At 62.0% G+C, this 23,910-nt stretch overlaps 1 protein-coding gene across 7 annotated transcripts; it reads left to right on the top strand.

Annotated features, from left to right (window-relative positions):
* ALS2CL (ALS2 C-terminal like) lies at positions 1-21,921 on the top strand. Of its 7 annotated transcripts, none has more exons than XR_004624679.1 (26): positions 1-83; positions 3,808-3,933; positions 4,621-4,819; positions 5,158-5,223; positions 5,690-5,855; positions 6,322-6,453; positions 7,055-7,174; positions 8,687-8,745; positions 8,884-8,950; positions 9,413-9,609; positions 10,632-10,697; positions 11,123-11,221; positions 11,320-11,481; positions 12,202-12,313; positions 13,436-13,513; positions 14,383-14,513; positions 15,776-15,949; positions 16,155-16,251; positions 16,465-16,622; positions 17,170-17,238; positions 18,144-18,317; positions 19,540-19,590; positions 20,384-20,445; positions 20,552-20,701; positions 21,011-21,107; positions 21,517-21,560. XR_004624679.1 is itself a non-coding variant. In XM_034658193.1 (26 exons), the coding sequence occupies exons 2-26, from the start codon at positions 3,831-3,833 to the stop codon at positions 21,595-21,597; spliced, it is 2,862 nt and encodes a 953-aa protein (XP_034514084.1). In that variant the 5' UTR covers positions 1-83; positions 3,808-3,830; the 3' UTR covers positions 21,598-21,921. The 7 variants fall into 7 exon arrangements, 6 of the variants coding, with proteins under 6 accessions (XP_034514084.1, XP_034514087.1, XP_034514086.1 ...); XM_034658193.1 differs by having other exon boundaries at positions 19,540-19,582; positions 21,517-21,921; XM_034658194.1 differs by lacking the exon at positions 1-83 and adding an exon at positions 1,270-1,286 and having other exon boundaries at positions 19,540-19,582; positions 21,517-21,921.
* The last annotated feature ends 1,989 nt before the right edge of the window (positions 21,922-23,910 follow it).

Raw genomic sequence — 23,910 nt, 5'->3', positions numbered from 1 at the left:
GGGACGGCGGGGGGCGGCGTGTGGGCGGCGGGGAGCGAGCGACCGCGGCGACTCTCCCCGCTCCCGGCACCGGCACCGCACAGGTAAGGGCGGGGCGGAGGTCGCGCGTCTGTGGGCGGGCTCCTGGGCTCCGCGTTCCCCTCACTCCAGGTGGGACCTTCCTAGCGCCCCCTTGGGCCGGCGCGTCGCCGTCCCTCCACGACTCCTCGGTCCCAGGCGGCACTCACACCGGGGCCGTCTGAGTTTGTCCCAAGGCTCCCTCCGTGCCAGCGGGCTTCGACCACGTCGTCCCTGCCCCGTGGTCACCCGGCTCGGGTTTAGGGGCAGCGCAGGGATAGCCTCCGCACCCCCTGCCTGGGGTGCGAGGGCCGCCCCCTGGACCTCGCCCAGCCTGGGAGACTGCCAGGAGGAGGTGACGCCCTCAGTGAGACCGGCACGGGCAAACGCCTAGTGGCTGGAACAGGATCCCATGTTTGGGAAACTCTGGGGACTGTGTGTGCCGGGCCAGGGAGGGGCAGGGGAGCTGTGAGAGACTGGGAGTTGGGGGGTGTGTGTGTCTAGGACAAGAAGCTCAGAGCCATGGAGGGTCAGAGAAGGGGTGCTGGGGGAGAGGCCGAAGTGGAGACTGAGGGGTCAGCTGTGGCAGTTGAGCACCCCCTCCCTTGGGCAGCCCCTCTCTGCTCTGTTTACCACTGCGTTTGCTGGTTGTTTTAGGGGACTCTGGGGCAGCCCAGGAAAAAGTCTCCATGGCAAGCAAAACTTCCTTGCCTGTCCAGACCAGGAAATACCAGCATGGGTGCCATGACAGGGTGTGGCCCAGGGGCCTGAGGGGCCAGAGGGGCCATGGAGAGGGTAGGGGAGGCCTCAGTGACCCTGCCTGAGAGCAACCTGGTGTGGATAGAGGCCAGGAATGCAGGGGAGAGAGCAGGTCTGGCTGCTGGTTGGATTGACACGGGACGGGCAGCTGACTCACCTGGGCACGCCAGGACTAGCCAGTTCTGTCCTCACCCTGCCCCACAGGGAGCACCAAGGCTGCCTGAGGAGGTAGGAGGCTGGGCCCTGCTAGGAATTTGCTGTGTGCCCTGAGGCAAGTCACCCAGCCTTTCTGAACCCCTAGCTCAGGTGAGCCTGGTGGGACAGGCAGCCAGAGGCCTGGGTCTGAGCCCTGCACACACTCTGCACATAGTGTCTTGACCCTCCAGTTCCGTCCTGGGGCTCAGTTTCTCCATAGGTACCTCACATGCAGCCTACCACTAAGGAACCTTAGACCTGGGTGCAGGACGAGAGTAAGGAGGCCATGCCCTTGACCAGAGCTGGGTGGGTTGGGGGTATGACGGGTTTGAGCAGGGATTACACCTGCTGGGTCGCTCTCATGTTGTGGCTTAGCCCTCCCCCCACCCCCAAACACACTCATGTCTGGTCTGCTCCCTGCTCTCGCATCCTTGGTTGCCTCCAGGATGAAGCCCCAAGCTTCCTAGCCAAGGAGCAGGACCCCATGGGCCAGATCCCCGACCTTGTCTGTAGCCTTACCCCCACCCACCACCTCACCGGCCATGTTTAACTTCTGGCCTTTCCTCTGGGCAGTGTGCCTCAGTTCCGTAGGGGTAGACATTGCTTTGGGGCCACAGATCTGGAAGGGTCCTAGAGTTGTGTCTGCCAGTCCGTATCTGTAAGACTCATCCTGAGGGGCCCAGGCTGCTTTGAGTGGGGAGGGAGCCTAAGGACCAGGTCTGTAGGCCCAGAGCAGCTCCCCCCACCAGTTTGTCCTTTCTAGGGAGGGCTTACGGAGTTCAAAAGCTCTGAGCTAAGCAGACCCCCATTTCGTAGAGGAGGTGATTGAGGCCGAGAGAGGAGTAGAGCTCTGGATAAGCTGGAGCATGACCAGGACTGAGCAGTGGGTCGGGCGGTTAGCAGGGAGTCCCGTGGGAGCCGTTGGGGTGGGGGCCACAGGTGCAGGCAGAGTAGGGGTGGCCGCCAGCTCTGTGCAGGGGAGAGGGGGTAGCCTAAGGTGGAGAGGGACAGAGAGCTCCGTGTCCTGGGTGCGGGGTGGCTGGGGTGGGTTCCAGGTCACTGTGAGTGTGGGGGATGCTTGGTATTCAGGACCTCCCAGTCCCAGGCTATTGACTGGCAGGTCCACACTCGCCCTGATCTGGTTCCCAGTCTGCACCTTCTGTGCTGGCTGCACCCTCTTCCTCTACCTTTAGCCTGTGTCCTCACCTCTCAGTTCAGACCCTGACTGACTGGCTGCCAGCTGAGGATGGAAAAGGCACCCCCCCAAAGGGCCTTTCCATTCCATCTGTTTGTGGAGATAATGGGGGAGAGGGTCAGGTGGACCACACTTGCTGTACCTTGGCCCTCTGGCTGGGCTCTACTGGTCTGCCTGAGTTGACCTGGAGTGACGTGCCCTGCTGCACCAGGTCAGGGAAGGGGGCATGGTTGGGGGGGTGTCCCCGGGGCTGCCGCAGGGGCCCACAGAGAGAGCAGGCCACAGCTGGGTGTCTAGCTGCTTCCCCTTCCTGACTGTCCCTCCCAAGGCCTCGCCCTTCTGAGGCTGCAGAGGCAGGAAAGGTGGGGCAGGAATGCCTGGGCCTGGGCCCTTGGCCAGAGTTCAGAGGCAGCCGCCCCGCTCCCCCAGAGCCTCTTCCCTGGAAGTTGTAGATTTTGCCAGGGGCCTGGAATGCCCTCTGGTGCCACTGGGGCTGGGTTGGCAGGGATGAGACCCCTTCCTGTCTGCCCTTTTGGGTCTGTCTGTGTCGCCTGGCCATTCCAGCGGCTTCGATTCTGTCTCCCACCCCACCCAGGTCAGCTAACTGCAGAGCCTATGTCAGAGCCAGGGAGGGGCAGTGCGAGGGTCTAGGGCTAAAAAACTCTCCAGCTCTCAACCCTGAGACGTCTGGTCGGGTCATTTGGGCAGATGAACTTTGCTTGGTGAGGGCACCCAGCTCTGGTGGGAGAGGGCTGTGTCTGCTTGGAGGCCGCAGCCTGGCTGCGGGGTGGTTTGGAGCCCAGGCCCCTCGCTGCCCCTCTTTCTCATCAGAAAGCCACATTCCCAGGGGACCCCGTCTGTGTGGTGGGTCCTTCACTCCAGGGTGGGAAGTCCAAAAACTCAAGCCCACCTGCTCCCCCCCTGCAGCCCCTCCCTCTTTCCTCCGGGCATAGGAGGGTCAGCAGGTTGGGGGGCACGGAGGGTCTAGCTGTCACCCACGCTGACCTCACCCTCCCACTGCTCGGCACCATCTCCTCTACAGCTGTCATCACGCCCATCTCCAGAAGTCTGACTTTGGGTCCTACTGTTTCCTTGCCCTGAGATCCTCCGTGGCTCCCTATTCCCCCAGACCTCTCCTTGCTTACATAGCCTTTATGGGTGACAGGGGTCCTGAGCCATGGCCTTGAGAAAAAGGCTGGGTTCCTCTGACAGTAGGTCCACACTTCCAGAGGCTTGGTGGAGAGGGAGCGAGGTCAGAGCACCCTCAGATATCACTCTGAGCCTTTGGGAGCCATGGTGGGTGTTTGAGCAGGGGAATGAGCAGGCCAGAACTGGGCTTGAGGAGCACCTGACTTTTTGGCTGAAAAGGGATGCTCCCTGGGCACTTCTGAGGCCTCCCTCCTACTCGGGCAGGTCCCCTCAGCTGGGCCCCCGAGGCAGAACAGGGCTGGGGTCGGCAGCTAGTCCAGAAATTCCCCTTTGAGGCCACCCGGGCTGATAGCTCACATCCGTCGTGGGTGGTCCTGGGCACACGGATGGAAGGCATGGCACTGACCGTGCTCTCGCTGGTGCCTTCACTCTGGCCTGTACCCCGTCTGCAGGCTCTGAGGGCAGCGCTCCAGCCATGTGCAGCCCGGAGGAGGAGGCCCTGCTGCGGCTGGAGGAGGTCTTCTCGGCTACCCTCGCCCGCATCAACAGCCTTGTCCTCCAGCCCCTGCTCGAAACCAGTGAGTCTCGGCTTGACAGTGGCGAGGGTGAGGGACACAGGAACCATCCTGGGGATCCGAGTCTTACCTTGTTAGACCTTCTGAGGCACAGCATTCTCAGCCTCAGACAGTATCAGCATCTTCTGATGGGACCAGGGCTCTGCCTCCAGCCACTGGCTGCTCCCTTCTCCGAGGCACCCTGAAGGGCCAGGCCATGAACCCCTGGTCTAGACCCAGCTGTACCTAGAATCAAAATCCCACCTCTTCCAGGGCATGGGCCTGATTCTCTGCCAGGATTCTCATCCCTCACCCAGGGCATGACCCAGTTGGGGTCTCACTTGTGAAATGACCTTGGTCAGGTGCCTCCCACTTGGGGGCTTTCCGTGCATCTGTGGGTGCCAGGGGACCATGGGATCTTATGGACCCCATATCCCAGACCTGAGAAAGCCCAGAGACTCAGGGGACTTAGCGTACTTGGTGCCCCAGGTCATGCGTGCTGTCCCTGTTTTGTGAGGGGGTGGATATATGCCCCCCCGACCCCTCACAGTTGCTGCCCCGCGCTCCAGCCCGCCCGTCCCTGCTGAGCTCAGGGTGCCACGTCGGCTTCCTGTCCCGGCCCAAGGACCCTGAGGATGCAGGACTCTGGCCGCAGCTCCTGGGCTGTGGGGCGCCGCCCCCCTCACATTACGGTTTTGCCCCCCGCCCCAGCCCCAGAGCCCTCGGATGCCCAGGGCAGAGAGGGCGTGCGGCTCCTGCAGCAGCTGCACCAGAGCTCCCAGCGGCTCTGGGAGGTGACGGAGGAGAGCCTGCACTCGCTGCAGGAGAGGCTGGGCCACCAGGACACCGTGGGCCTGGAGTCCCTGCTGTTGCTGCGCGACGCCGACCGCGTGCTACAAGTTCACGTGGAGTAAGACAGCAAGGAAGGCTGGGGCTCGGCCTGGGCATCAGCATGCCCGCCACCGGACACCAGGGCTCACCAGGGGCAGGCTGAGGCCGAGGTTTGGGTTCAGTCTGGGGGAGGGAGGCTCACCTGGGGTTGGCCTCTGGGGCTTGGGCTGCCACCGGGTGCCGGCTCAGACACCCCAGACCTGAGTTTTGGAGCCTCCCAGGGGAGAAAGACTGAGTTGGAATTATCTGGTTGGGACAGGGCACTCAGCAAGTGGGAACCGGGGACCCCGGCAGAACAGGGGTTTGGGGGGGAAGCCGTGGGCTGGGCCTGCAGGCTGTCTCTTGTGCTGCCGGCAGGTACATTGAGTCCTACGCGAGCTGCGTGGTGGTGCAGGCCTTTCAGAAGGCAGCAAAGAAGAGGAGGTGAGCCCAGGATGCTGCAGGGCGCTCAGAGGGCGGGCGGGGGTGTCCGGGAGGGAAGGTCGGGGAAGTCCCATCCCCAGAGCAGCGAGTGTCACAGCCCATGACTCACCCCGTGCGCTCCTGGTTCTAACAATTCCACACCACTCCACACCGGAAGAGAGGGAAGAAGTCTGTGGGGGCTGTGAGCACAGTCCAGATATCCACTAGCCCAGCTTGGCCCTGGGAAGGGGAAGGAGGGACTGTCCTGTTCGAGGTGCACGGTTGGACTCAATGAGCCCTTTACGCGGAGATATTGCCACGGACTGTCCAGTAGGGGCGGCTGCGTTTATCTGATAGGAGAGAAGTTTGGGGTCTGGGACTGCTCCTGGGATCTGGGGGCTTAGCTGGGGTGGGGCGGAGGGCAATGGCGGTGGGTTCAGGAATGGAGGAGGGCAGCAAAGGCGGTGTGCGGCCCTCCCTCCTCCAGGGAGTTCTGGCGGGGGCAGCGGAAGGCCCTGTGGCAGCTGCTGTCGGGCATGAGCTCCGAGGCCTCTGTGGGCACGGCACTGGCCCAGGCCCTCCACCAGCCGCTGGCCCATCACGTGCAGCAGTATGTGTTCCTCCTGCTGAGCCTTGGGGACAGCACTGCGGACGTAAGTAGCAGGGATGTCGGGGGGCCGGGGGCCGCTCACTGGGCCCCGGCTCCAGGGACTCACCTGACCCAGGAACCCCGGTTTGAGAAGGACCCAATTGTGCTTTGGGGTTAGAGCCGTGTTCCGACGGGGGTGGGGGGTGGTTTGACGGGGCCTGTCCTTGCCCCATCCTGTCTGAGGTACGTATCTGTGCCCTAGTGGAGCGGGGCAGAGACCCGGGAGCTGCTGGAGAGTTGTGTACTGGGTGTGAGGACAGCTGGCCCAGGCCCAGCAGCCTCTGGAAGCACCTTCGCACTGGCCTCTCCCCGAAGGAAGGGCTGGCAGGGAGAAAGGGACAGACTTTGGCTTTGATCCAGACCTTCTGAGCAGCCGGGGCCAGGCCAGGGCTGGGGCAAGCATCACGGGGTGGGGGGAGGTTCTGGCAAGCCCCCGCCCCCCCCCCACCAGCTGCTCTGTGTCCCCGCAGCCTTACCCCACGCGGGAGCTGGTGGTGCATGCGGCCACCCTCTTCGGGAACCTGCAGTCCTTCATGAGGCAGGTGCTGGACCAGGCCCTGGCCACGCAGGCTCTCCGGCACTCCCTGAGCAGCCGGCTGAGAGTGAGTGTGAGGCCTGACCGGTGGAGGGAAGGGGCCTGCTGGACTCCCCGAGCGTCCGCTTCCCCGCTTCCCCGTCTGGAAGTGGGAGCGGTGGCCGAGCCAGGTGGCTGGCAGGTCCGGATGTGTAGCCCTCCTCAGGCGCTTGCGGAGCACCTCCCGGGCCAGGCGGTGAGCTGGCTCTGGGGAAGAGCAGTCAGAGCTGGCCCCCTGTCCTGGGATGCCACCAAACGATCCCATCCTCCCGTCACTGCCTGCCGTGGCATGCACTGCCCCCGCTGGGGGGAAAGCCCCCTGTGCCCTGAGAGGGTGTGACAGGCCTGGGGCCCAGCTAGAGGCAGGGACTGCAGAGCCCCTGTGAGTGTCATTGGGGGCTCGGCGGGGACAGTGGCTCGAGGTGGGGTGGGCGTCGAAGCGAAGCTTCAAGGCAAGTTGGGCTGCCCCTCCAGACTGGGCGTCCCGGTGTCCATCGCTGAGCTGGGGGCCTCCAGGAGATGCTCAGACTGTGGGGGCCGGTGCTCCCAGCAGAGGCAAGCAGAGGAGCGGGTACAGCCACCAGGATGGGGGTGCCTGAGCCCCGTGCCTTCCTGCTCTCCTTCTCCAGGATTTGCTCTGCACCCCTGCACGCCGACTCTTGCAGGACAGCCAGGACGTACCGGTGACGGTGACCCCGCTGCGGGCAGAGCGCGTGCTGCTCTTTGACGATGTCCTCGTCTTGCTGCAGGTTGGGGTGGGGCTGAGCAGAGGTTCTGGGGCTGCGGTGGGAGTCTGGGGCCTGGCTGAGAAAGCAAAGGGAAGGAGACAGCTGGGAGCGAGAACTCGGGCTCTTGGGGAGGGGAGGGGTAGGGGCCTGAGAGGCAGGCAGTGCCGGGGTGGGGGTGGCAGGTGGTGTCATCCCTGCAGGAGCGGGGCACTGTTGGGCAAGGCTGCTCCAGGTGCGTCCCAGCCTCAGCCCTTGCCAACCAGCAGCCCTGCTCAACATCACCTCGGTTTCCTCATCTGTAAAATGGGATGCTCATGAGTTTGTCCTTCCACGGGTGCCGGACAACTCTTAATTCTCTTCCTTACGTGGGGGAGGAGCCCCAGATAGGAGGTCCTGGGTGGCTCTTGGTGGTGAGGAGGGCTGGATGAACCACTCGGGGCACACACGAGGCTTCCAGAGGAAAGTGTCACGTGGAAGCAGTGCCTGGGCTCTGGACATCAGCGAAGTCAAAGGGGGAGCTGGGCCGGGGGTTTGGGATTATTCCCTGGCCTGTAAACTTGACTGTGCCTAGTTCCCCGCTGACCTCAGACTGCCCTCATGATAGCCAGAGCTTCTCTGTCCTCTCAGAATGTCAGTCTGGGACTCCCCTGCAGACAGGGAGGCTGAGGCCTGGCAGGGAGGCTACTTGCCCAGACCTGTGTCTCCTGAAACCTGGTTTTGGGGTTCTGATTCAGTTTGACTTCCCCTCCACTCCCGACTTCACGTTCTGTGCTCCAGGTACACTGATGACATACTGTCACTTAAATGCTCTGTGCCCTTTCCTACCTCTGGACCTTTGCATGTCCTGTGCCAGGCCCACCCTTGTCCCTGCCTGTGTCTGGCACCTTCCTCCTGCCCTTCGGGTCTGGGCCTGGCGCCCCCCCCTCCTCCTGGGGCAGCGAGGCAGTGACTGGCCTGCCTAGGCCAGGTCAGGAGGTTGCTATGTGAAATCTCTTAGAGGAAGGGATGTTCATCGGCTCTCAGAGCAGGGACGGCTTTCCAGGTAGAAGGAGCAGCGTGAGCAAAGGGTCAGATTGAGGGAGGTTTGGGGGCAAGCTTGAGAAGGTGTGAGTGTGGCAGGGCCGTGGCACCTTGGTGTGGAGGGGAGGAGGAGTGGGGATCTGTGAGCCGGGAGCAGTCTGTGTGGTCTCAGGGGTCCGGCTCAGCAGCGAGGTCTCCATCCCCCAGGCGGTAGGAGCCTAAGAGAGGTTTCCAGCAGGGGCCTGTGGTGTCCGAGCTGCGGCCATGTTGGAGCAGGATTTGGGGGCAGGGGAAGCTGCTCCTGGGTTCCTGGCCAGGCCCTCAGATGGGAAGGGAGACAGAGGGGCTGCCCTGGAGGTGGGGAGCAGGCTCAGTGCTGGGCCTGCTGGACTGAGCAGCCAGGGGACACCCAGTGGTGTTGCTGCAGGTTGGTGCCTGGAGCAAGCCTGGGCCAGAGCAGTGGGGGGAGCGTCTGGGCTGGGCCCTGGATGACCCCAGTACCCCATCTTCCAGGGTCACAGTGTCCACACCTTTGATCTGAAGCTGGTGTGGCTGGATCCTGGGCAGGACGGGTGAGCAGCCCCCTCCAATGACACCCTGGGCCTTCTGTCCCTCCACCCTCATGAAACTGCCCGCACCCCAGGGCTGGGGCCTCCCGGAACAGCATCCTGGACAGAGCTGGGGCCTACTCGTCACCTCCATCTGTCTAGGTGCACCTTTCACCTCCTCACACCTGAGGAAGAGCTCTCCTTTTGCTCCAAGGACCCCCAGGACCGGGTGAGTGTGGGTGAGCTGTGAATCGGAGTGGTAGGGTAAGAGGAGTGAGCGGACACAGCAGGAGAGGACAGGGAGGGCACAGGTGTACCACCCTGGAGGCTCCGTGGGAGTGGCCAGGCCTCTGGGGTTACGGTCAGAGCGAGGCAGTGGCCAGCTGGGGTCAGGCTTCAGAATGCCACAGAGCACAGGGCATTTTTCCCTAGGAAGCCGGGACCGGGGCCTGTGTTGGTTCCGGTGGTTCCGTCTGGCCCCTCTGGGCAGGCCCCAAAACTGCACACCAGGATCTCGAGTCTGGATGCGGGGCCCGAGGGAGCAGGGTGGGGCAGTTGGAGTTTCCCCCAAGTGCCAGAACAGGGTCGGGAGGTGGTGGAGGGGGTACTATCGGGAGCTACCCCACAAGGCTTCCTAGAGGGGCCTCTGGCACAGCAGTGACCTATCCTGTGTCTCCCCTGTCCCCACCAGATGGTCTGGCAGTGGAAAGTGACTCAGGCTGTGTGCCAGGCCCTGCGTGGGAAGAAGGACTTCCCTGTGCTGGGGGCAGGCCTAGAGCCCTCCGAGCCCCCCACCTGCCGCTGCGTGGCATACACCTTCCGTGCGGAGGGCCGGCTCTGCCAGGCCACCTACGAGGGCGAGTGGTGTCGGGGCAGGCCCCATGGCAGGTGAGTGACCGGGGCTCCAGGCCCAGCAAGGTAGGGCTCCTCCTGGGAGGCTGAGGGGTAGACAGGACCCAGTCACCTCCAGGCACCAACCAAAGGCTTTTTCTTCCTGCATCAGTCTTTCAACTCTGTCTGTCTCCCAGTCTGTCTTAAGCCCCGTTGAACAGGACATGGCCCATAGTAGGTCTGTGCCGGGTAGAGTCCGGATGATGGTAATGAGCCCAGAGCGCGTGGGACAGACTTCAGGTCTGCAGTTACTGTTCTTGGGAGGGCGGAAGGATAATTCTCATGTCCACGTAGCACGAGGTGGTAGTGGAAATGGTTTGCAGACCTCCTATCTCCACCAGTCTTCACAAGAACGCTCTGGGGGAGTGTTACCGCCCGTTCTGTAGGTGTAGAAACTGAGGCCAGAGACTGGCATGACTTGCCTAACACCTTCGGGCAGGTTCTAGGTGAGTCCGGCTTCAGCCGCAGGTCTGCGTGACCCCACAAGCGGGAGGGCTTTGGAAGAATGTGCGCCCCCCCCATGCTACAGCTGGGAAAACCACGCCCCAGAAAGTAGAAGGCACTTGCCAAGGGGACGCTCACAAGCATGTTAGTTTCTGATACCTTGCCTGCTTCCAGAAAGGGCTTGAGGAAGCAAAGGAACAAAAAAACCCCAAAACAAAAAATGATGCTGCGTCAGAAGAGGAGAGGTGGATGCTAGAAACCACTGACTAGCATTTGATTTAAGCATGAAGTTTAGCTCGGAGCTTCCTTGGTCAAGGGAAAAAGGGGACCTGGATGTTTCCCTGGGGGGGGTGCGGTGAGTGTGCTGGAGGCTGCTGGGGCAGGTGTGCCAGGAGTCAGGAAGGGCTGAGAGCCCCTGTGGGTCAGAGAAGAGGGCTGGCTGGGGGCAGAGGGTCCAGTCCAAGGGGAACCTGGGCCTTGGAGAGAGCGTGTGGTGGAGGTCGGCTGGGGGGCCTGTGTGTGTTGAAGGATGGGTCTGGCGGGCCTTATGTGTGTGGACCTCTACTGTCTTCCAGGGGCACCCTGAAGTGGCCCGATGGCCGGAATCACGTGGGGAGTTTTTGCCAGGGCCTGGAGCACGGGTAAGGCTGGAGATGCTGCAGGAGCGGGTGGTGGGCCGGCGAGTGGCTTTCACCCCCGCCCTTGTCACCAGCCTAGCCCCCTCCTCGAGTCCCAAACCTCACGAAGGAACTTAAGGCCATTTGGTCCAGCTCCCCTTGTTGCACAAGAGGGAAAGCCCAGAGGAGGGGGCAGGTCATGGAGGGAGTGGTCAGTGCCTGAAGGTGCTCCCAGGGTGCATGAGGGGCTGGGGGGTGGGACTGGGGCGTGTCCTGAGAGTGGCCTTGGGAAGAAGACGCCTGGTCACCTGGGAGATTCTCCCCCGTTGTCTGAGAAGGCCCCTCGGAGGCAGGGACACTCTGGGGTGGCAAGAAGGGGTGTCGTGGGGTGTCTTGGGTCAAGGTGACAGCCCCGGTGCCGACTGCCTCCCCACGCCCCACACTGACAGCTTCGGCATCCGCCTGGTGCCTCAGGCCTCGGAGGATAAGTTTGACTGTTACAAGTGCCACTGGCGGGAAGGCAGCATGTGTGGCTACGGCATCTGTGAGTAAGTGACCCTTGGCCGGCGGCAGGGTGGGCTCGTGGGCGGCCACGTCCCCGGGCTGAGCTCAGGGAGGCTGGCCAGCTGCCGGTGTCTCTCTGCAGGTACGGCACCGACAAGGTGTACAAAGGCTACTTCCGGGCGGGCCTGCGGCACGGATTTGGGGTCCTCGAGAGCGCCCCACAGGCCCCACAGCCCTTCAAGTACACGGGCCACTGGGAGAGGGGCCAGCGGAGCGGGTATGGCGTCGAGGAGGACGGTGACAGGTAAGCGCCCTGGCGCCACCCCCCGCAGGTGGAAGGGGGGCAGAGAGGACCCTACAGACCAGGGTGCCCCAGGGCGCGGGGCCCATCGTCAGTGAGTCCAGTCCATCAGTGCCCCCCCAGAGTCCCCCGGAAGCCCCTCACTTCCCGTCCACGACCTTGGTTGATGCTGAGGCTCAGAATGAGGGGCCCTGAGCTCCCTGACCGAGGAGCCTCCCCAGTCTGGCCCCTCCTTACGCTCTCTGGGAGGAGTTTCTGACCCCTAGTCTAGTCCCACGTAAGGACTGCAGCCCTTCCTGGCTCTCTGTGCTGTGAGACAAAGCCCAGGGCCCTTGGCCTGGCATTTAAGTCTTGCCTGTTTCTCTGACCTCACCCCTGCCGTGCCACCCGTGCACCCCTCCAGTCTTCTAGACCACTGAATGTCCCCTCATACCTGTTGTATCTGTTGTAGGCTCCTACCTCCATAGCTTTGCATGCCATCTGCCCTTCCTGCCACCTCCCCCAGGAAGCCTGCCAGGATACCCTCTCTCAGGCATGCTCCCTCCCTCCCTCCACCCTCTCTACCTCTTGGAGGTCCTGACCTCTCTCGCCCTGTGTGTGAGTTGAGTGGATTCAGGCGCTATCATTGCTTCCTTACCTGCTCTCCACCCCCACCCCAACCGTGCTAGCAGAGCACACAGAAGTGCCCAGGAACAATCTGATCCCTCTCTGGCTCCTCCCCAGGGGTGAGCGCTATATTGGCATGTGGCAGGCCGACCAGCGCCACGGTCCGGGGGTCATGGTCACCCAGGCTGGTGTCTGCTACCAGGGGACCTTCCAGGCGGACAAGATGGTGGTGAGTGGGGTGACCCGTGTGTGCCCTGAGCTACCCTCTCCCTGTGCTGGGGCTGAATTCTGGAGCGCCCCCTGCTCTGAGGGCCCCGACGCTGAGCAGAGGCTGGGCAGGGGTGGATGGGGCAGGAAGCTGGGTTCCTAGGTGCTAGAGGGAGCCAGAACCTCAGCAGGAATGCAGTTCTGCCAGCCTCCCACCCTGGCCTTGGCCCTCCCAGCCTCAGTTTCCCCATCAGCAACTAGGTTCACTACTTACTGTAAACAGGGAAATTGGCAAGAATGAAGTGCATGGTAACAATGATGCTAGCACCTTCTGCAATGGACAGAGGCCCAGCCTGGGCTCAGCCTCCCGGCACGATCTCATGGGATCCTCCCAGGAACCCTGTGGATCATGTCACTGTCCCCAGTGGATGAGTGACACATGTGAGGCTCAGAGAGGTCAGAGAACCTACCTGGTGTCACATTCTATTGAGTGGCAGGGCTGAGACTCATACCCAGGTCTCTTGAGCCCAGGCACACCAGCACTGGCCTCCTGCCTCACCCACACCCGGCCAGATGCACGGGCACATAGTAGGGCTCTGGTCTCGTGACTCTGCTTGTTATTATGGCTTGTACATTGGCTTATGCTCCACTTTGTTCTGGAAGGGATTGAAGGAGGAAAAAAGATAAGAATAGACACAGAATAGATTCAAGTAGGACACACATTTATATCCCATTGGGCTCTGAGCTTCCTGGCAGCCATTGCAACAAGGGAGCCTGGTCTGCTCCACTGTAACCGAGGGTCAGTGACAGGGAAGTGGGAGTGGCTGAGGAGAAGCCCAGCATTGAGCCATAGGTGGCAAAGGAAGGGCCCCCAGGAGGCTTCCTGAGAGAGGCTGCTGGAAGGAAGGAGCCAGGTCCCAGGCAGTCATTCAGGGTAACCCAGGAATGAGGTCCATAGGGCAGGTGCTCAGTACTCAACAGGCCAAGGGCTGGCATCCCACCTCAGCACAGTCCTGGGAGGTATGACAGGGCTCGGGACCATTCTGCCCCTGGGTTGTTACCTACTTTCTGTCTTCCTGCCATCCCTTCCCCATCCCCAGTCTCCTGGCCCTTCCACTGCTTCTACTCCGGCTTCCTTCCCTAGGGCCCCGGGATCCTCCTGTCTGAAGATGACTCCCTGTATGAGGGCACCTTCACCAGGGACCTGACCCTTGTGGGGAAGGTGAGGACCATCGAGACCCACTCCACTCCCGCCGAGGCCTCGGGTGGAGCCTGTAATCTCTCCACTTGGACCCAGGGCTGAGGGTGTGGGCAGTGGGTGGGGAAGGGAGGGGAGGGCCTCTTCCATGTCCACAGCATCCAGAGGGTGGGCGCTGTGACCCCCTTCTGCCGTGGAGTTGTGATTCGATCTGGTGGGAGGCAAGAGGTGACAGGTGGATTTACCCTGGGCTTGCAGGGTGCTGGTGGCCGGTTTTTGTCTCCTGACAGGCCCCTAGGTGGGAATCCACCCCCTCTCCTGGCATCAGTGCCTTGGGCGGGGCCCCTGCAGTGACTGTCCTTCAGCACGGTCCTGCCCAAGCTGACCCAGCAGAAAGCAGTTGGGCCCTGCTTGGGCCTTTGGAAATGTGGGGGCTGTTTCAGTCTCCTAATGACTGGGGGGCACTGTGGCATCTAAAGCAGGGAGGCCAGGAGTGCTCTGAGTGGGACAGCCGTGCAGCGACCGCTGCCCCTCCCTGGGCCAGCACACCTCCTGCCTTCCCTAGGCCTCTTCCTACTTCTGGTCTTACCCCGAGCCCCACCCCTCCCCAAGTCCCACAGCAGTGGTTCTCCTGCTCTGACCTGAGAGTCCCTTCCTCTCTCCCTTCCAGTCTCCTGCCTCGGACGTGAGCCCCTGGGCTGTTGGCACAGCTCTTGGTCAGGGCCTGCAGGTGTGGAGGGTTATGAGCCCCTCAGGCTGGGTAGTGGGAAGGCGACCTATCAGTCCCTAGCCTCCATGACCCAGGATGGACAGGCACGAGGCCTGTCATGGTTGGAGGGAAGGGCAGCTGGACAGACAGACAGGCATCCCTGCTTCCTTTCGCTGGTGTACAGGGCAAGGTCACCTTCCCCAATGGCTTCACCTTGGAGGGCTCTTTTGGCAGCGGGGCAGGGAAAGGACTGCATACCCAGGGTGTGCTGGACACAGCTGCCTTCCCGCCAGATCCGAGCAGCACCCGAAAGAGGTGAGAGCCTGGCTGGCCCCCTGGCCTTTGCATTCTGGAGCCTGGTGTGTGTGTGTGTGTGTGTGTGTGTGTGTGTGTGTGTGTGTATGTGTGTGTGTGTGTGTGTGTCTGTGTGACTGTGTCTGTGTTTCCGCCCCAGGGACGCAGTCCTCCTCAGAGGAACTTTTCTGTACTTCCTCTTAGCTCTTTGGAGAGTTCAGAGAGCTCAGGTCACAGAGCCCTCAAGTCAGAGACCCTTGGGATCAAGGGCTACGGCATAATTTCACACACCACAGAACCAGAGGAGAACATTCTACATGGGCTTTGCTTGGACCCTGCTTTTTTTCTGGGAAGGGTACAAGGCAGTTTATAAAAATGACGCAAATAAACAAGAATAAAATGGAAAACAAAAGTATGAGTTGAACTTAAAGGAAAGGAAGGGACAAATAAGTCCTATGATGATTATGACTGAGCATGAACCTGGCTCTGAGTTTCCTGGAAGCCAAGGTGAAGAAGGAAACTTGCTAAGTAAACTCATTGTCACTATCATGGGGTTTTCCAGAAGGGGATAGACTTCTTCCCCATGGGGACAGAGGTCTTCCTTGGAAAACTGTAGTTCGAGTGGTGACTTTTGCCATGTCTGTTGAGGTGCGGTTGGTAGTTCTAATGGTCGCAGCCTGCATCTCAGATGTGGGGAGGGAGTAGAGTTGATTACTAGACGCTTCATCCTTGCATGCTTCTCCCTGACAGCAGGAGGTGAGAGTAGACAGCAAACCCCAGAGGTGTGACCAAGCCTGGGTGGGATGCAGATGTAGGAAAATCTGTGAACTTGACGTTGGAGGGCGGGGCTCCATTAGGTGCACACACAGCCAGACCCCCAGGCCTGCTGGCCAAGACAGGATCCAGCTCAGAAAGGAACCAGGTGTGGTGGGAGGGAGAGTGGGCTCTTCGGGCAGGAGGATCCTGGACTTCGGGCCCTGTTCTCTTTTAGGCCAAGACCCCGCTGTCTGGACTCGGCCTCCAGCTCTCCAGATCTTTCTGTCTCCTTTCCAGGGCTCTGTGTATCCCTTTCTTCTCCACTGTGGAGTAGATTCTCTCTGTCCTTCTCTCTGCCTCTTGTTTCTTCTCCTGGAGCCTTGGAGGTTAGCGCACCCCAGTCCACCCACCCTTCGTGGGCCCTGACTTGGGGCCAGAAGGGACGTCCCCATCTCTCCAAGGGCCTGGATTGGGTCCTGCCCACCACAGCCCCATCCCTACCCCACCCCCCACTGCCTCTATTGCAGGCAGCTAGGTGTAGGTGCCTTCCCCGTGGAGAGCCGCTGGCAGGGCATCTATGGCCCCTTCCGGGACTTTGTTAGTGCCGGCTGTCCTGGGGACGAGCAGGAGACCCTGCTGGGCTTCCACGTGCAGAACTCGAGGGAGCTACGCAAGTCCCAGGAGTACCTGTGTTGTGAGAGGTGAGGTGCAGGCATGCACGTGTGTGTGTGTGTGTGTGTGTGTGTGTGTGTGTGTGCGTGCACGCGCACGGGGGCACCCACGGGGGCATCCAGAGGGCCAGGGCGGGGTTCTGTGGGGCTCCGTGTGGGCTGGGGAGGAAGGTTCCTGGAGGGGGTGGGCCAGGGCCCAGGCGTGGGTGAGAGACGTGTGTGCCCGGTGCCCCAGGGCCCAGCCCGAGCCCTGTGCGGACAGAATGGAAGACGTCTTGGATGAGCTGCTGCTGCACCGGGAGCCCCCGGCCCTGCGGGAGTGCCTCGGGAAGGTGAGGGCCCTAGGGCAGAGGGGTCTGCGGGGAGGGAGGCCTTCTTGCTGCCCCTGGTGCTGCCCAGAGGGCCCAGGCCTGTGGACCACATCTCCTCAGAGAGCCTCAGTGCTCCCATCTGTGAAATGGGAGCAGCTTTGGAAGCCCTGTTGGGGCGTGCTGTGCTCTGGCGCCTGGCCGTGAACCCCTCTCTGTGGCCTTTGCACCTGCCAGGCTCTGAGCAACTCCCTGCACCCCCTGGGAAAGCTGCTCCGGACGCTGATGCTGACCTTCCAGGCCACGTACGCGGGCATGGGGGCCAGCAAGCATCTGCAGGCGCTGGCCCAGGAGGAGGTGAAGCAGCACGCCCGCGAGCTCTGGGCTGCCTACAGGTGAGCTGGCGGCACATGGGCGACCGCAGGCAGGTGGGGCTCTGCCCTTTCCCGATGTCAGATGCTCTGCCTGGCATGCAGGGCGGGAGTGGTGCGTCTGGATTGAGAAGGAACCAGAGAGTGGGTTGGTCAGTGTCCAGCTGGTGAGCAGAGGGGTTAGAAAGTAGGAGATGAGAGCAAGGACTGCCTGTAGCCAGAGTCCAAGCCTCGACCAGGCCCTGGGCTGACCCCTGACCCCAGGGGAGCTCTCGGCCTCCGCAGGCTGAGCCTGACTCTGGACTCAGACCCCATCTGCAGTCCTGGCTGAGCCAAGACCCCATCTAACGTGACCAGTGGGGACCCCAGATGCTGCAGTCCTTCTCATGTGGGGTCCCAGCACTCTCGGGCTGAGGTCCTGTGCTGCCAGCCTCCTAACTACAGAGGTCTGGGAGGCTGGGCTCCTCGTGCTCTGTGGCTTGGAGGGGGGGCGGGGCCCTCTGCCCCGGTCTGCGGGGACTCAGGTTCTGGAGGAAGTGGCAGCTGTGCAGTCCCTCTCATCGCTCTGCAGGGGTCTGCTGCAGGTGGCCTTACAGCGCAAGGGCCAGGCTCCCGAGGAGGACGAGGATACGGAGACAAGGTGACCGCTCCCCTGGGGTCGGCAGGGTCCCCGCCCCAGGGGCAGCCGGGCTCAGGACCAGGGAGGCTGCCCACCTTCGCTCCTGGAGCCTCTCTTGGGGGATGGGGTACTTCTGGGGAAGTGTTGGGGGCTCATGCTACTGACCAGGAGTTGTTTGTTGACCATTTGAGGGTCAGAACCACCCATGACCTCTTCCTTGGGGCACCTGGGCGGGGGCGCCGGCACGGTGTATCGGGTGCATCTTCGTTGTAAAGGTGCTATACCCCAGTGTCCCCTCTCAGGCTCACAGAGGGTGAGCCACCACCCCAGGCACCCTCCCCCTGCACACAGATGGGGAAGCTGAGGCCTGGCAGGGGCGGAGCCTGAGGCCACACAGGGTCGGCCTCCGTCCTCTGTCTCCCTCCGTTCCCGAAGACCAAACCTTGCAGTTCACCTTCAGCTTTCAGGCCCAGAGAGCTCGATCAGGGAGGCCTGTCACTGCATTGCAGGAGATGTGAGAGGTGGGGTTAGACATTAGGTAGAACTTCCCCGTGGAGTCCTAGGAAGCCCAGAAAATGAGGCAGCCCTGGACCACCTGGCATGGCTGCTGAGTGCTTTGCTGCAAGTCCCTTGTCTGTCCGGGGCCGGGTTCTGCTTTCAGTCGTAGGGGGAGCAAATCCCACCCCAGCTGCCATAGTGGTTCTCAGCATCTAGTGAGAGGACCAGGGGGCCATGGATTTCAACCGAGGCAGCGAAGGACTGAGAACAGGCTTTGGAAGCGTTTTCTAGACAATGGAGAGGCAGGGACGCTGTTTGCTATGGGCCAAGGAGCTCTATGGGCTCTTTGAGGGGCAGCCCAAGTAGGGATCCCTCCCCCCCCGGGTCCCCCCCTGCTGGTTCCAACCTGTCCTGCCACTGTCACTTAGGGACCTGCAGGTGCATGGCCTCGTGCTGCCCCTTATGCTGCCCAGCTTCTACTCAGAGCTCTTCACTCTCTACCTGCTTCTTCATGAGACGGAGGACAGTCTCTACAGCCAGGGCATCGCCAACCTGAGCCTCTTCCCCGACACCAAGCTGCTCGAGTTCCTGGACGTGCAGAAGTAAGCCTTCCCTCCTTGCCATGTTTGCCGGGGCCCGTGTACACAGAGGGTACACATGGAGTTCAGTGGTCTTTAGCAGGAAAGGGGGTGGTAGTCATTGGCTCATGTACCCACGAAGTTCCAGGATTATGGTGGTGTTGTGGGTTTCAGGCGTGGCTGGATCTAGCTGCTTAACTGCATGGTGAAGGGAAGCAACTTCTCTTTCTCTCTTGATCTCTCCCTGGCTCCCATTTATGGTGCCAAACATGGTACCGGCCACTCAAAGTTTATACTCTACCATCTCCATCCCCCACTGTGCCCCAGGGAGCTGGTGTCCCTTTCCCAACAGCTCCGGCAGGGCCCCTGAAGTCCCTCACTGTCTTGGCTTGGGTCTTGAGCCTGCCCCGGAGGCTGGCTGTGGCCCACATAGGCCAGTCTAGCTCAACATCTACTACTGGGGCTGGGGCGAGGTGTCCTGCTCTCAGCCACTGGACTGAGAGTAGGGGAGGGGAGGTCCCCAAGGGGAAACTGAGGACTGTTCTGGGAGCAGGTCCCTTTTACCCTTAGTTGCTAAAACGTCCTTTCTGCTCAGTGCCTCTTCTGATGCTCTGATGCCCGGTGGAGGGCATGGGTGCTCTCTGTCTTCCCACATCTGGTCTCCCTTGTCACACAGCCGTGGTGCTTCCCACCCGCCCCCTCTGAAACCCCGTTTCCCCTTCCATTGTGAATGTCTCCTGCAGCTGACTCGTCACCAGCCCAGAGACCTGGGTCCCGATAGCTTCCCCAGTGTCCCTCGCCCCCACCCCCTCCTGCTGCCTCCATGCTGCTTCCTGCATGCTGGCCTCCCTGCTGCATTGTCTCCCCAAGTCCCTGCGCTGTGTGGCATCGCATGGTACCTGCGTCCCTCCCCGTTCACCAGCCTGCCCCGGCTCATCAAGCCTCCAGAACAGTCTCTTCCACTGTCATTCTCTGGCCCAGCCCCGGAATTTGTTCACAGGGTCCCTTGGCCTGTACCACTGCCCCTCACCCCTATCCAAGTTTTGGGGTGCTGTCTTCTTCAGGAATCTCTCCCAGCCTCCCCTTGCCCTGGGCTCCACGCAAGCGCTCTGAGAGACCATTGTGGACCCCCCTTCCCGTGCCCAGCCTTGCTGTGGGACATGGTGTACAGGGAATTTGCCCTCTGACCTCAGACTCTGCCCCCTCCTCCTGGGAAAGGCTCTGTGTCACACTTGTTTCGTTTCAGGCATCTGTGGCCCCTCAAGGACCTCACGCTGACAACCAATCAGGTGAGAAGGTGGGTCCGTTACCTGCTGCAGGTGGGGGGAGGCCTGAGCCTTGAGCTGGGCCCCCAGAGTTTGCTCAGCCTTCTGAGCAGCCCCCCGCCTCCCTACTGCAGAGGAGCCCGGGCAGCGCTGGCCAGCAGGTGTGGGGGGAGACACCCGGCTTTCTGGGTTGTTCTGATCTCCCGTGTGGGTGAGGGGCGGCCTCTGGCCCGCCGGGAGCAGGTGCAAACCCAGGCTCCATCCCTTTTCCTGGCTGTCAGGCCGTGGGCGGGATACTTCGCTCGGAGCCTCGGTTCCCGCTTGGTGGGAGTACTCCCTGCTGCGGTATTGGTACCCCCTCCTGAGAGTGTTGGAGGGGGCGGTGGGCCGCTACACACCAGGCGGTGGCTCTGAAGGTGTGTGTGCTGGGCCCGCGGCATCTGGGGAGCTGTTAGAAAAGCAGATTCTTGGATCCACCCCAGACATCCTGAGTCAAGCTCAGACGGTGGACCTGGATCTGTGTTTCAACAAGCCCTTGGGTTGGAGAGCTGCTGACGTAGTACCCACCCCGGGCGGCACCCAGTGGCCTTTGGGGTCATTATCTTCCTTCCCAACCTCTGGAGACCATTATCCCACTTTACATTTGGGTAAACTGAGGCTCACGGTGGAGCTGTGACTAGCCCTGGGTCACTCAAGCCTCTGGGTGGGGCTCTTCTAGAGCCAGTGATGGGGAATGGTGGATGGCAAGAGCTCTGGCCCTGGGAGGGAGGGGTGACAGGGCGGGGGGAACCGTGGCCTCATCCCTCTGCCCCCCATCCCCCGCAGAGGCTCTCCCTGGTCAGGGACAAGTGCTTCCTGTCAGCCACTGAGTGTCTGCAGAAGATCATGTGAGTCCACGCCCTGGGCAGGGTGCGGGGCAGGGGGCAGGAGGGTGGGGGCCCCTGCTTGGGGCTGAACCCGAGGGCCTTGACCTGGAGCCCGCCGCCCTTGCAGCACCACGGTGGACCCCCGGGAGAAGCTGGAGGTGCTGGAGAGGACGTACGGGGAAATTGAGGCCACCGTGTCACGTGTGCTGGGCCAGGAGCACAAGCTGCCCATGGACGACCTGCTGCCACTGCTGATCTACGTGGTGTCACGTGCCCGGTGAGCCCCAGCAGGGCCGGGGCTGGGGGCGCTGCGGGAGGACCCCTTCCCACCCTGCCCTGACGCCCAGCCCAGACTCACTGAGAGGTCTTGGAACATCGGGGCTTATGGACACAGCTTCTCTTGGTACGGAGCGGGGCTCTGAGGCTCAGAGAGGTCCCACCTAGGGTCCCTTGGTTGCCAGGAGCAGAGTAGGGACCACAGCCCAGGTGTCCAGCCATCCAGGCCAAGGCTCCTTCCCCGGCTGCTTGGCGCCTGTCCCCAATGGGCCGCCTTCTCCTTCTCACTGTGGGGGTGGGCATTCTCCAGAATCCAGCACCTGGGAGCCGAGATCCACCTGATCCGAGACATGATGGACCCCATCCACACGGGGGGACTGTATGACTTCTTGCTCACGGCCCTGGAGGTGAGGGACGGAGGTGGTGGATGGAGGCAATAATACTCTGGCCAGTGGGGCAGACTCCTTCCCTGCCCTGGACTCTGTTGTGTGGGTGAACCCAGAGTCAGTGCTCATATGTGCTTCCCTGGGAAGGTCCGCACGGAGTCCCTGGTCCTGCCCTTGTTAAAGGAGCTGGGGAAGGGCCCCTTACTTCACCCCAGCCCTTGGGTCCCTGGGGCCCCAAGCATGTTCCAGGCTACATCTCTGAGCATCACAGGAGAGGGGAGGCCCCTGTTCTTGCAGACTGGGGGTGAGGCTGAGTTGGAGATGGGGTGGTCCAGGCGGGGAGACGGTGTACCCCGGTATTGAGCCGACTGTGCGCGGGGCCGGGGGCAGTCAGGGCATCTCCCCCTCAGCCTCGCCTCTTTCCTGCCAGTCTTGTTACGAGCACATCCAGAAGGAAGATATGAGGCTGCACCGCTTTCCTGGCCGCTGGGACTCCAGGGAGCACTGGTAGCTCGACCACCCCGAGCCCACTGCCGAGCAGAGAGGGGCCGCCACGGACTTCCCTGGGGAGACGCTGCTGCTGATGTCCTGAGCGCTGACAGCTGTGACCCTGAAGCCGGGGGCTTCCCCTCCCCCTCTCCCGGCCACTAGGTCAGTCTCGGATGACCTCCTTGACCTGCCGCGGCTCACAGGCTTTTTGCCACCCGAGCCTCCCCAGGCCTCAGCATTGCTGTCTGTATCCCAATGGTCTAGATGGTCTGTGACGGACCTTCCACTCATCTTGCTGGATTCCAGAGTCCTTCTGAAAGTTTGCCGTTTGTCGGCTGGGCTGAAATCCTTGCATCATTGTCTGTGTTATTCCCTGTTTCTCCACTCTTGGTCAGAGGCTCTAAGTGGCTAGTGACCTCTGTGTGTATTGAAACTCTTGTCCACGAGTGGCCTCCCAGGGACCTGCCTCCTTCCCGACTCTGCTCCAGGGCTGAGCTGGCCTCTCAGGGAGGCAAGGCTGAACAGACTCCCAGGCCACCTGACCTGCGGGGTGGCCTCTGGCCAGGCCCTTCCCCTTGGCGGCACGCAATCGAGCAGGGGCTTGGAGGTCTGTGGGGTACGTGGGGGCGCGGGAGCAAGCTGCCGGGCAGGGTGGGGACACTCGCCTCGTTTGCCTTGCCTCCCGAGGTCCCCAAGTACCTGTGAACTGCACACCTGTAGCCCATGGGCCTGTGTGCAGGAGGACAGCAGGGGCACGGGGCCATCTGTGCCCTGTCCAGGCTCAGGACCCTGCAGGGGTGGGGGGAGGCTGGGGGGAGCTCCAGTGCCTTTGCGGGGGGAGGACTTTGTTCCCACGGTGGTTCTTGTGTGGGACTGAAAGACACAGGAACAAGGGCTTGGGGCAGCTTCACCCCTGCCTGGCCTCAGTTTCTCCTCCCCACACTGAGGGGGTTGGACCAGGTGACCTGGAGGGACTCCCCCTGTCCTAACAGGAGATGTGTGACAGTAGGCAGGGTGACTGTGTTCTGAAGGGGTCCAGGGGCAAAGCGTGGGGGAGGGTGGATTTATGCAGGGACGTGGCCCCAGAGGGCAAGCTTGGCTCTGGCACCATGGCCACCCGGCCACCATGCCCTGGGTTGTAACCGAATCAGGTCACCGTTCTTGGCTGTGCTTCCCATAACAGAAGCACTGACCTCGAGGCCTGTGAGGGAGGCTCTGAGAAAGCCCAGTCACACCCGAGCCCAAGGCTGAATCCCCACTGGGAGCCTCGGGGTTGGGCAGCTGCTGGTGGCTGGGGGGAGGGGCACCCACACATCCTCAGATGATGTAGGGCTGTGGGGTGGGGGTAAAGCTTTCTCCGGCTGGTCGTCCCCCACGAAGATCCCTGGAAGGGGGTGGAACTGATGGAGACAGGATATCCAGATGTGTGGGCGTTCGTGCTTCCCCAGGATTCTGGCTGCCCAGCGGGACTTGAATCCTCTTCGGTGGTCAGCAGCAAGTTCTTGTCCCTTGGCGCGACTCTAGCCCCACTCCTTCAGGATCCGTGAGCTCTCCCGGTAGTTCAGGCTCACCAGGACCCCTCTACCCTCCCTGTCGCTGAGGCTTGTCTACCACCAGCTGAGCTGGAGCCCCAGCACAGGGCCTCGGGAGACCCTGCGGGCGGGGGGCTATAGCAGACCCTAACCTCAGAATCACAGCTGGTGAAGACATGGACGTTGACGCGGGTGTCAGTGTTCATTTGCAGAAGAGACACCTGGAACCAGCCGTGGAGGTGCCTCAGGGAGGCCGACGGGGATGGGTCACCTGCAGGGACCCCAGCAACGACCTGTCCCACCTGCTGCAGGAGCCCCTTGGCTGCAGGGAGAATATGCTAGCATCTACTGGGGAGGTCAGGCTGCAGCCAGGGACTCCAGAACCTTGGTGACTTGGCCAATGTCCAAAGTGGCCTGGTGGGGCCTGGCTCGGGTCCCGTCTGGCCTCTGTCTGGTCCCCATCTTGTTTCCCAAGATGAGGATTCTCCTTTTGACAGTGATGGTGACAAGGCAGTGAAATTCATTATAACTGAACCTCGTCATCACCTGGGCCAGAGAGGCGAGAGGCCCGGGATACCCGTTTACTGACCGCTGGTGTCACAGGGCCACCCCAGCCCTACCCTCGGGGGCCTGGATTTGGAGCTAAGACACCGGAGAGATGAAATGACGTCTCCGTGAGCAGATGTGCCTGAGTCTCACAGCCTGAAACCCCCCCTTCCCTCCCACTGCAGCCCGGGCCCTGCCCGCAGCCTCTCATGCCACCTCTCAGTCCCTGCTTCCCCTGTACCTCCATGTCCCGTCTG

This window comes from Ailuropoda melanoleuca, chromosome 4 (assembly GCF_002007445.2).
Source record: "Ailuropoda melanoleuca isolate Jingjing chromosome 4, ASM200744v2, whole genome shotgun sequence".
In the NCBI taxonomy this organism is placed as follows: Eukaryota; Metazoa; Chordata; class Mammalia; order Carnivora; family Ursidae; genus Ailuropoda; species Ailuropoda melanoleuca.
This window is presented reverse-complemented; position numbering and strand designations above follow the sequence as displayed.

Excerpts from the sequence above, each read along its gene's own strand:
- ALS2CL (XM_034658193.1), top strand. The coding sequence starts at position 3,831 with ATGTGCAGCCCGGAGGAGGAGGCCCTGCTGCGGCTGGAGGAGGTCTTC. Across the intron at positions 13,514-14,382 it reads ACCTGACCCTTGTGGGGAAG|GGCAAGGTCACCTTCCCCAA; the intron begins GTGAGGACCATC and ends GCTGGTGTACAG. Across the intron at positions 18,318-19,539 it reads GAGTTCCTGGACGTGCAGAA|GCATCTGTGGCCCCTCAAGG; the intron begins GTAAGCCTTCCC and ends GTTTCGTTTCAG.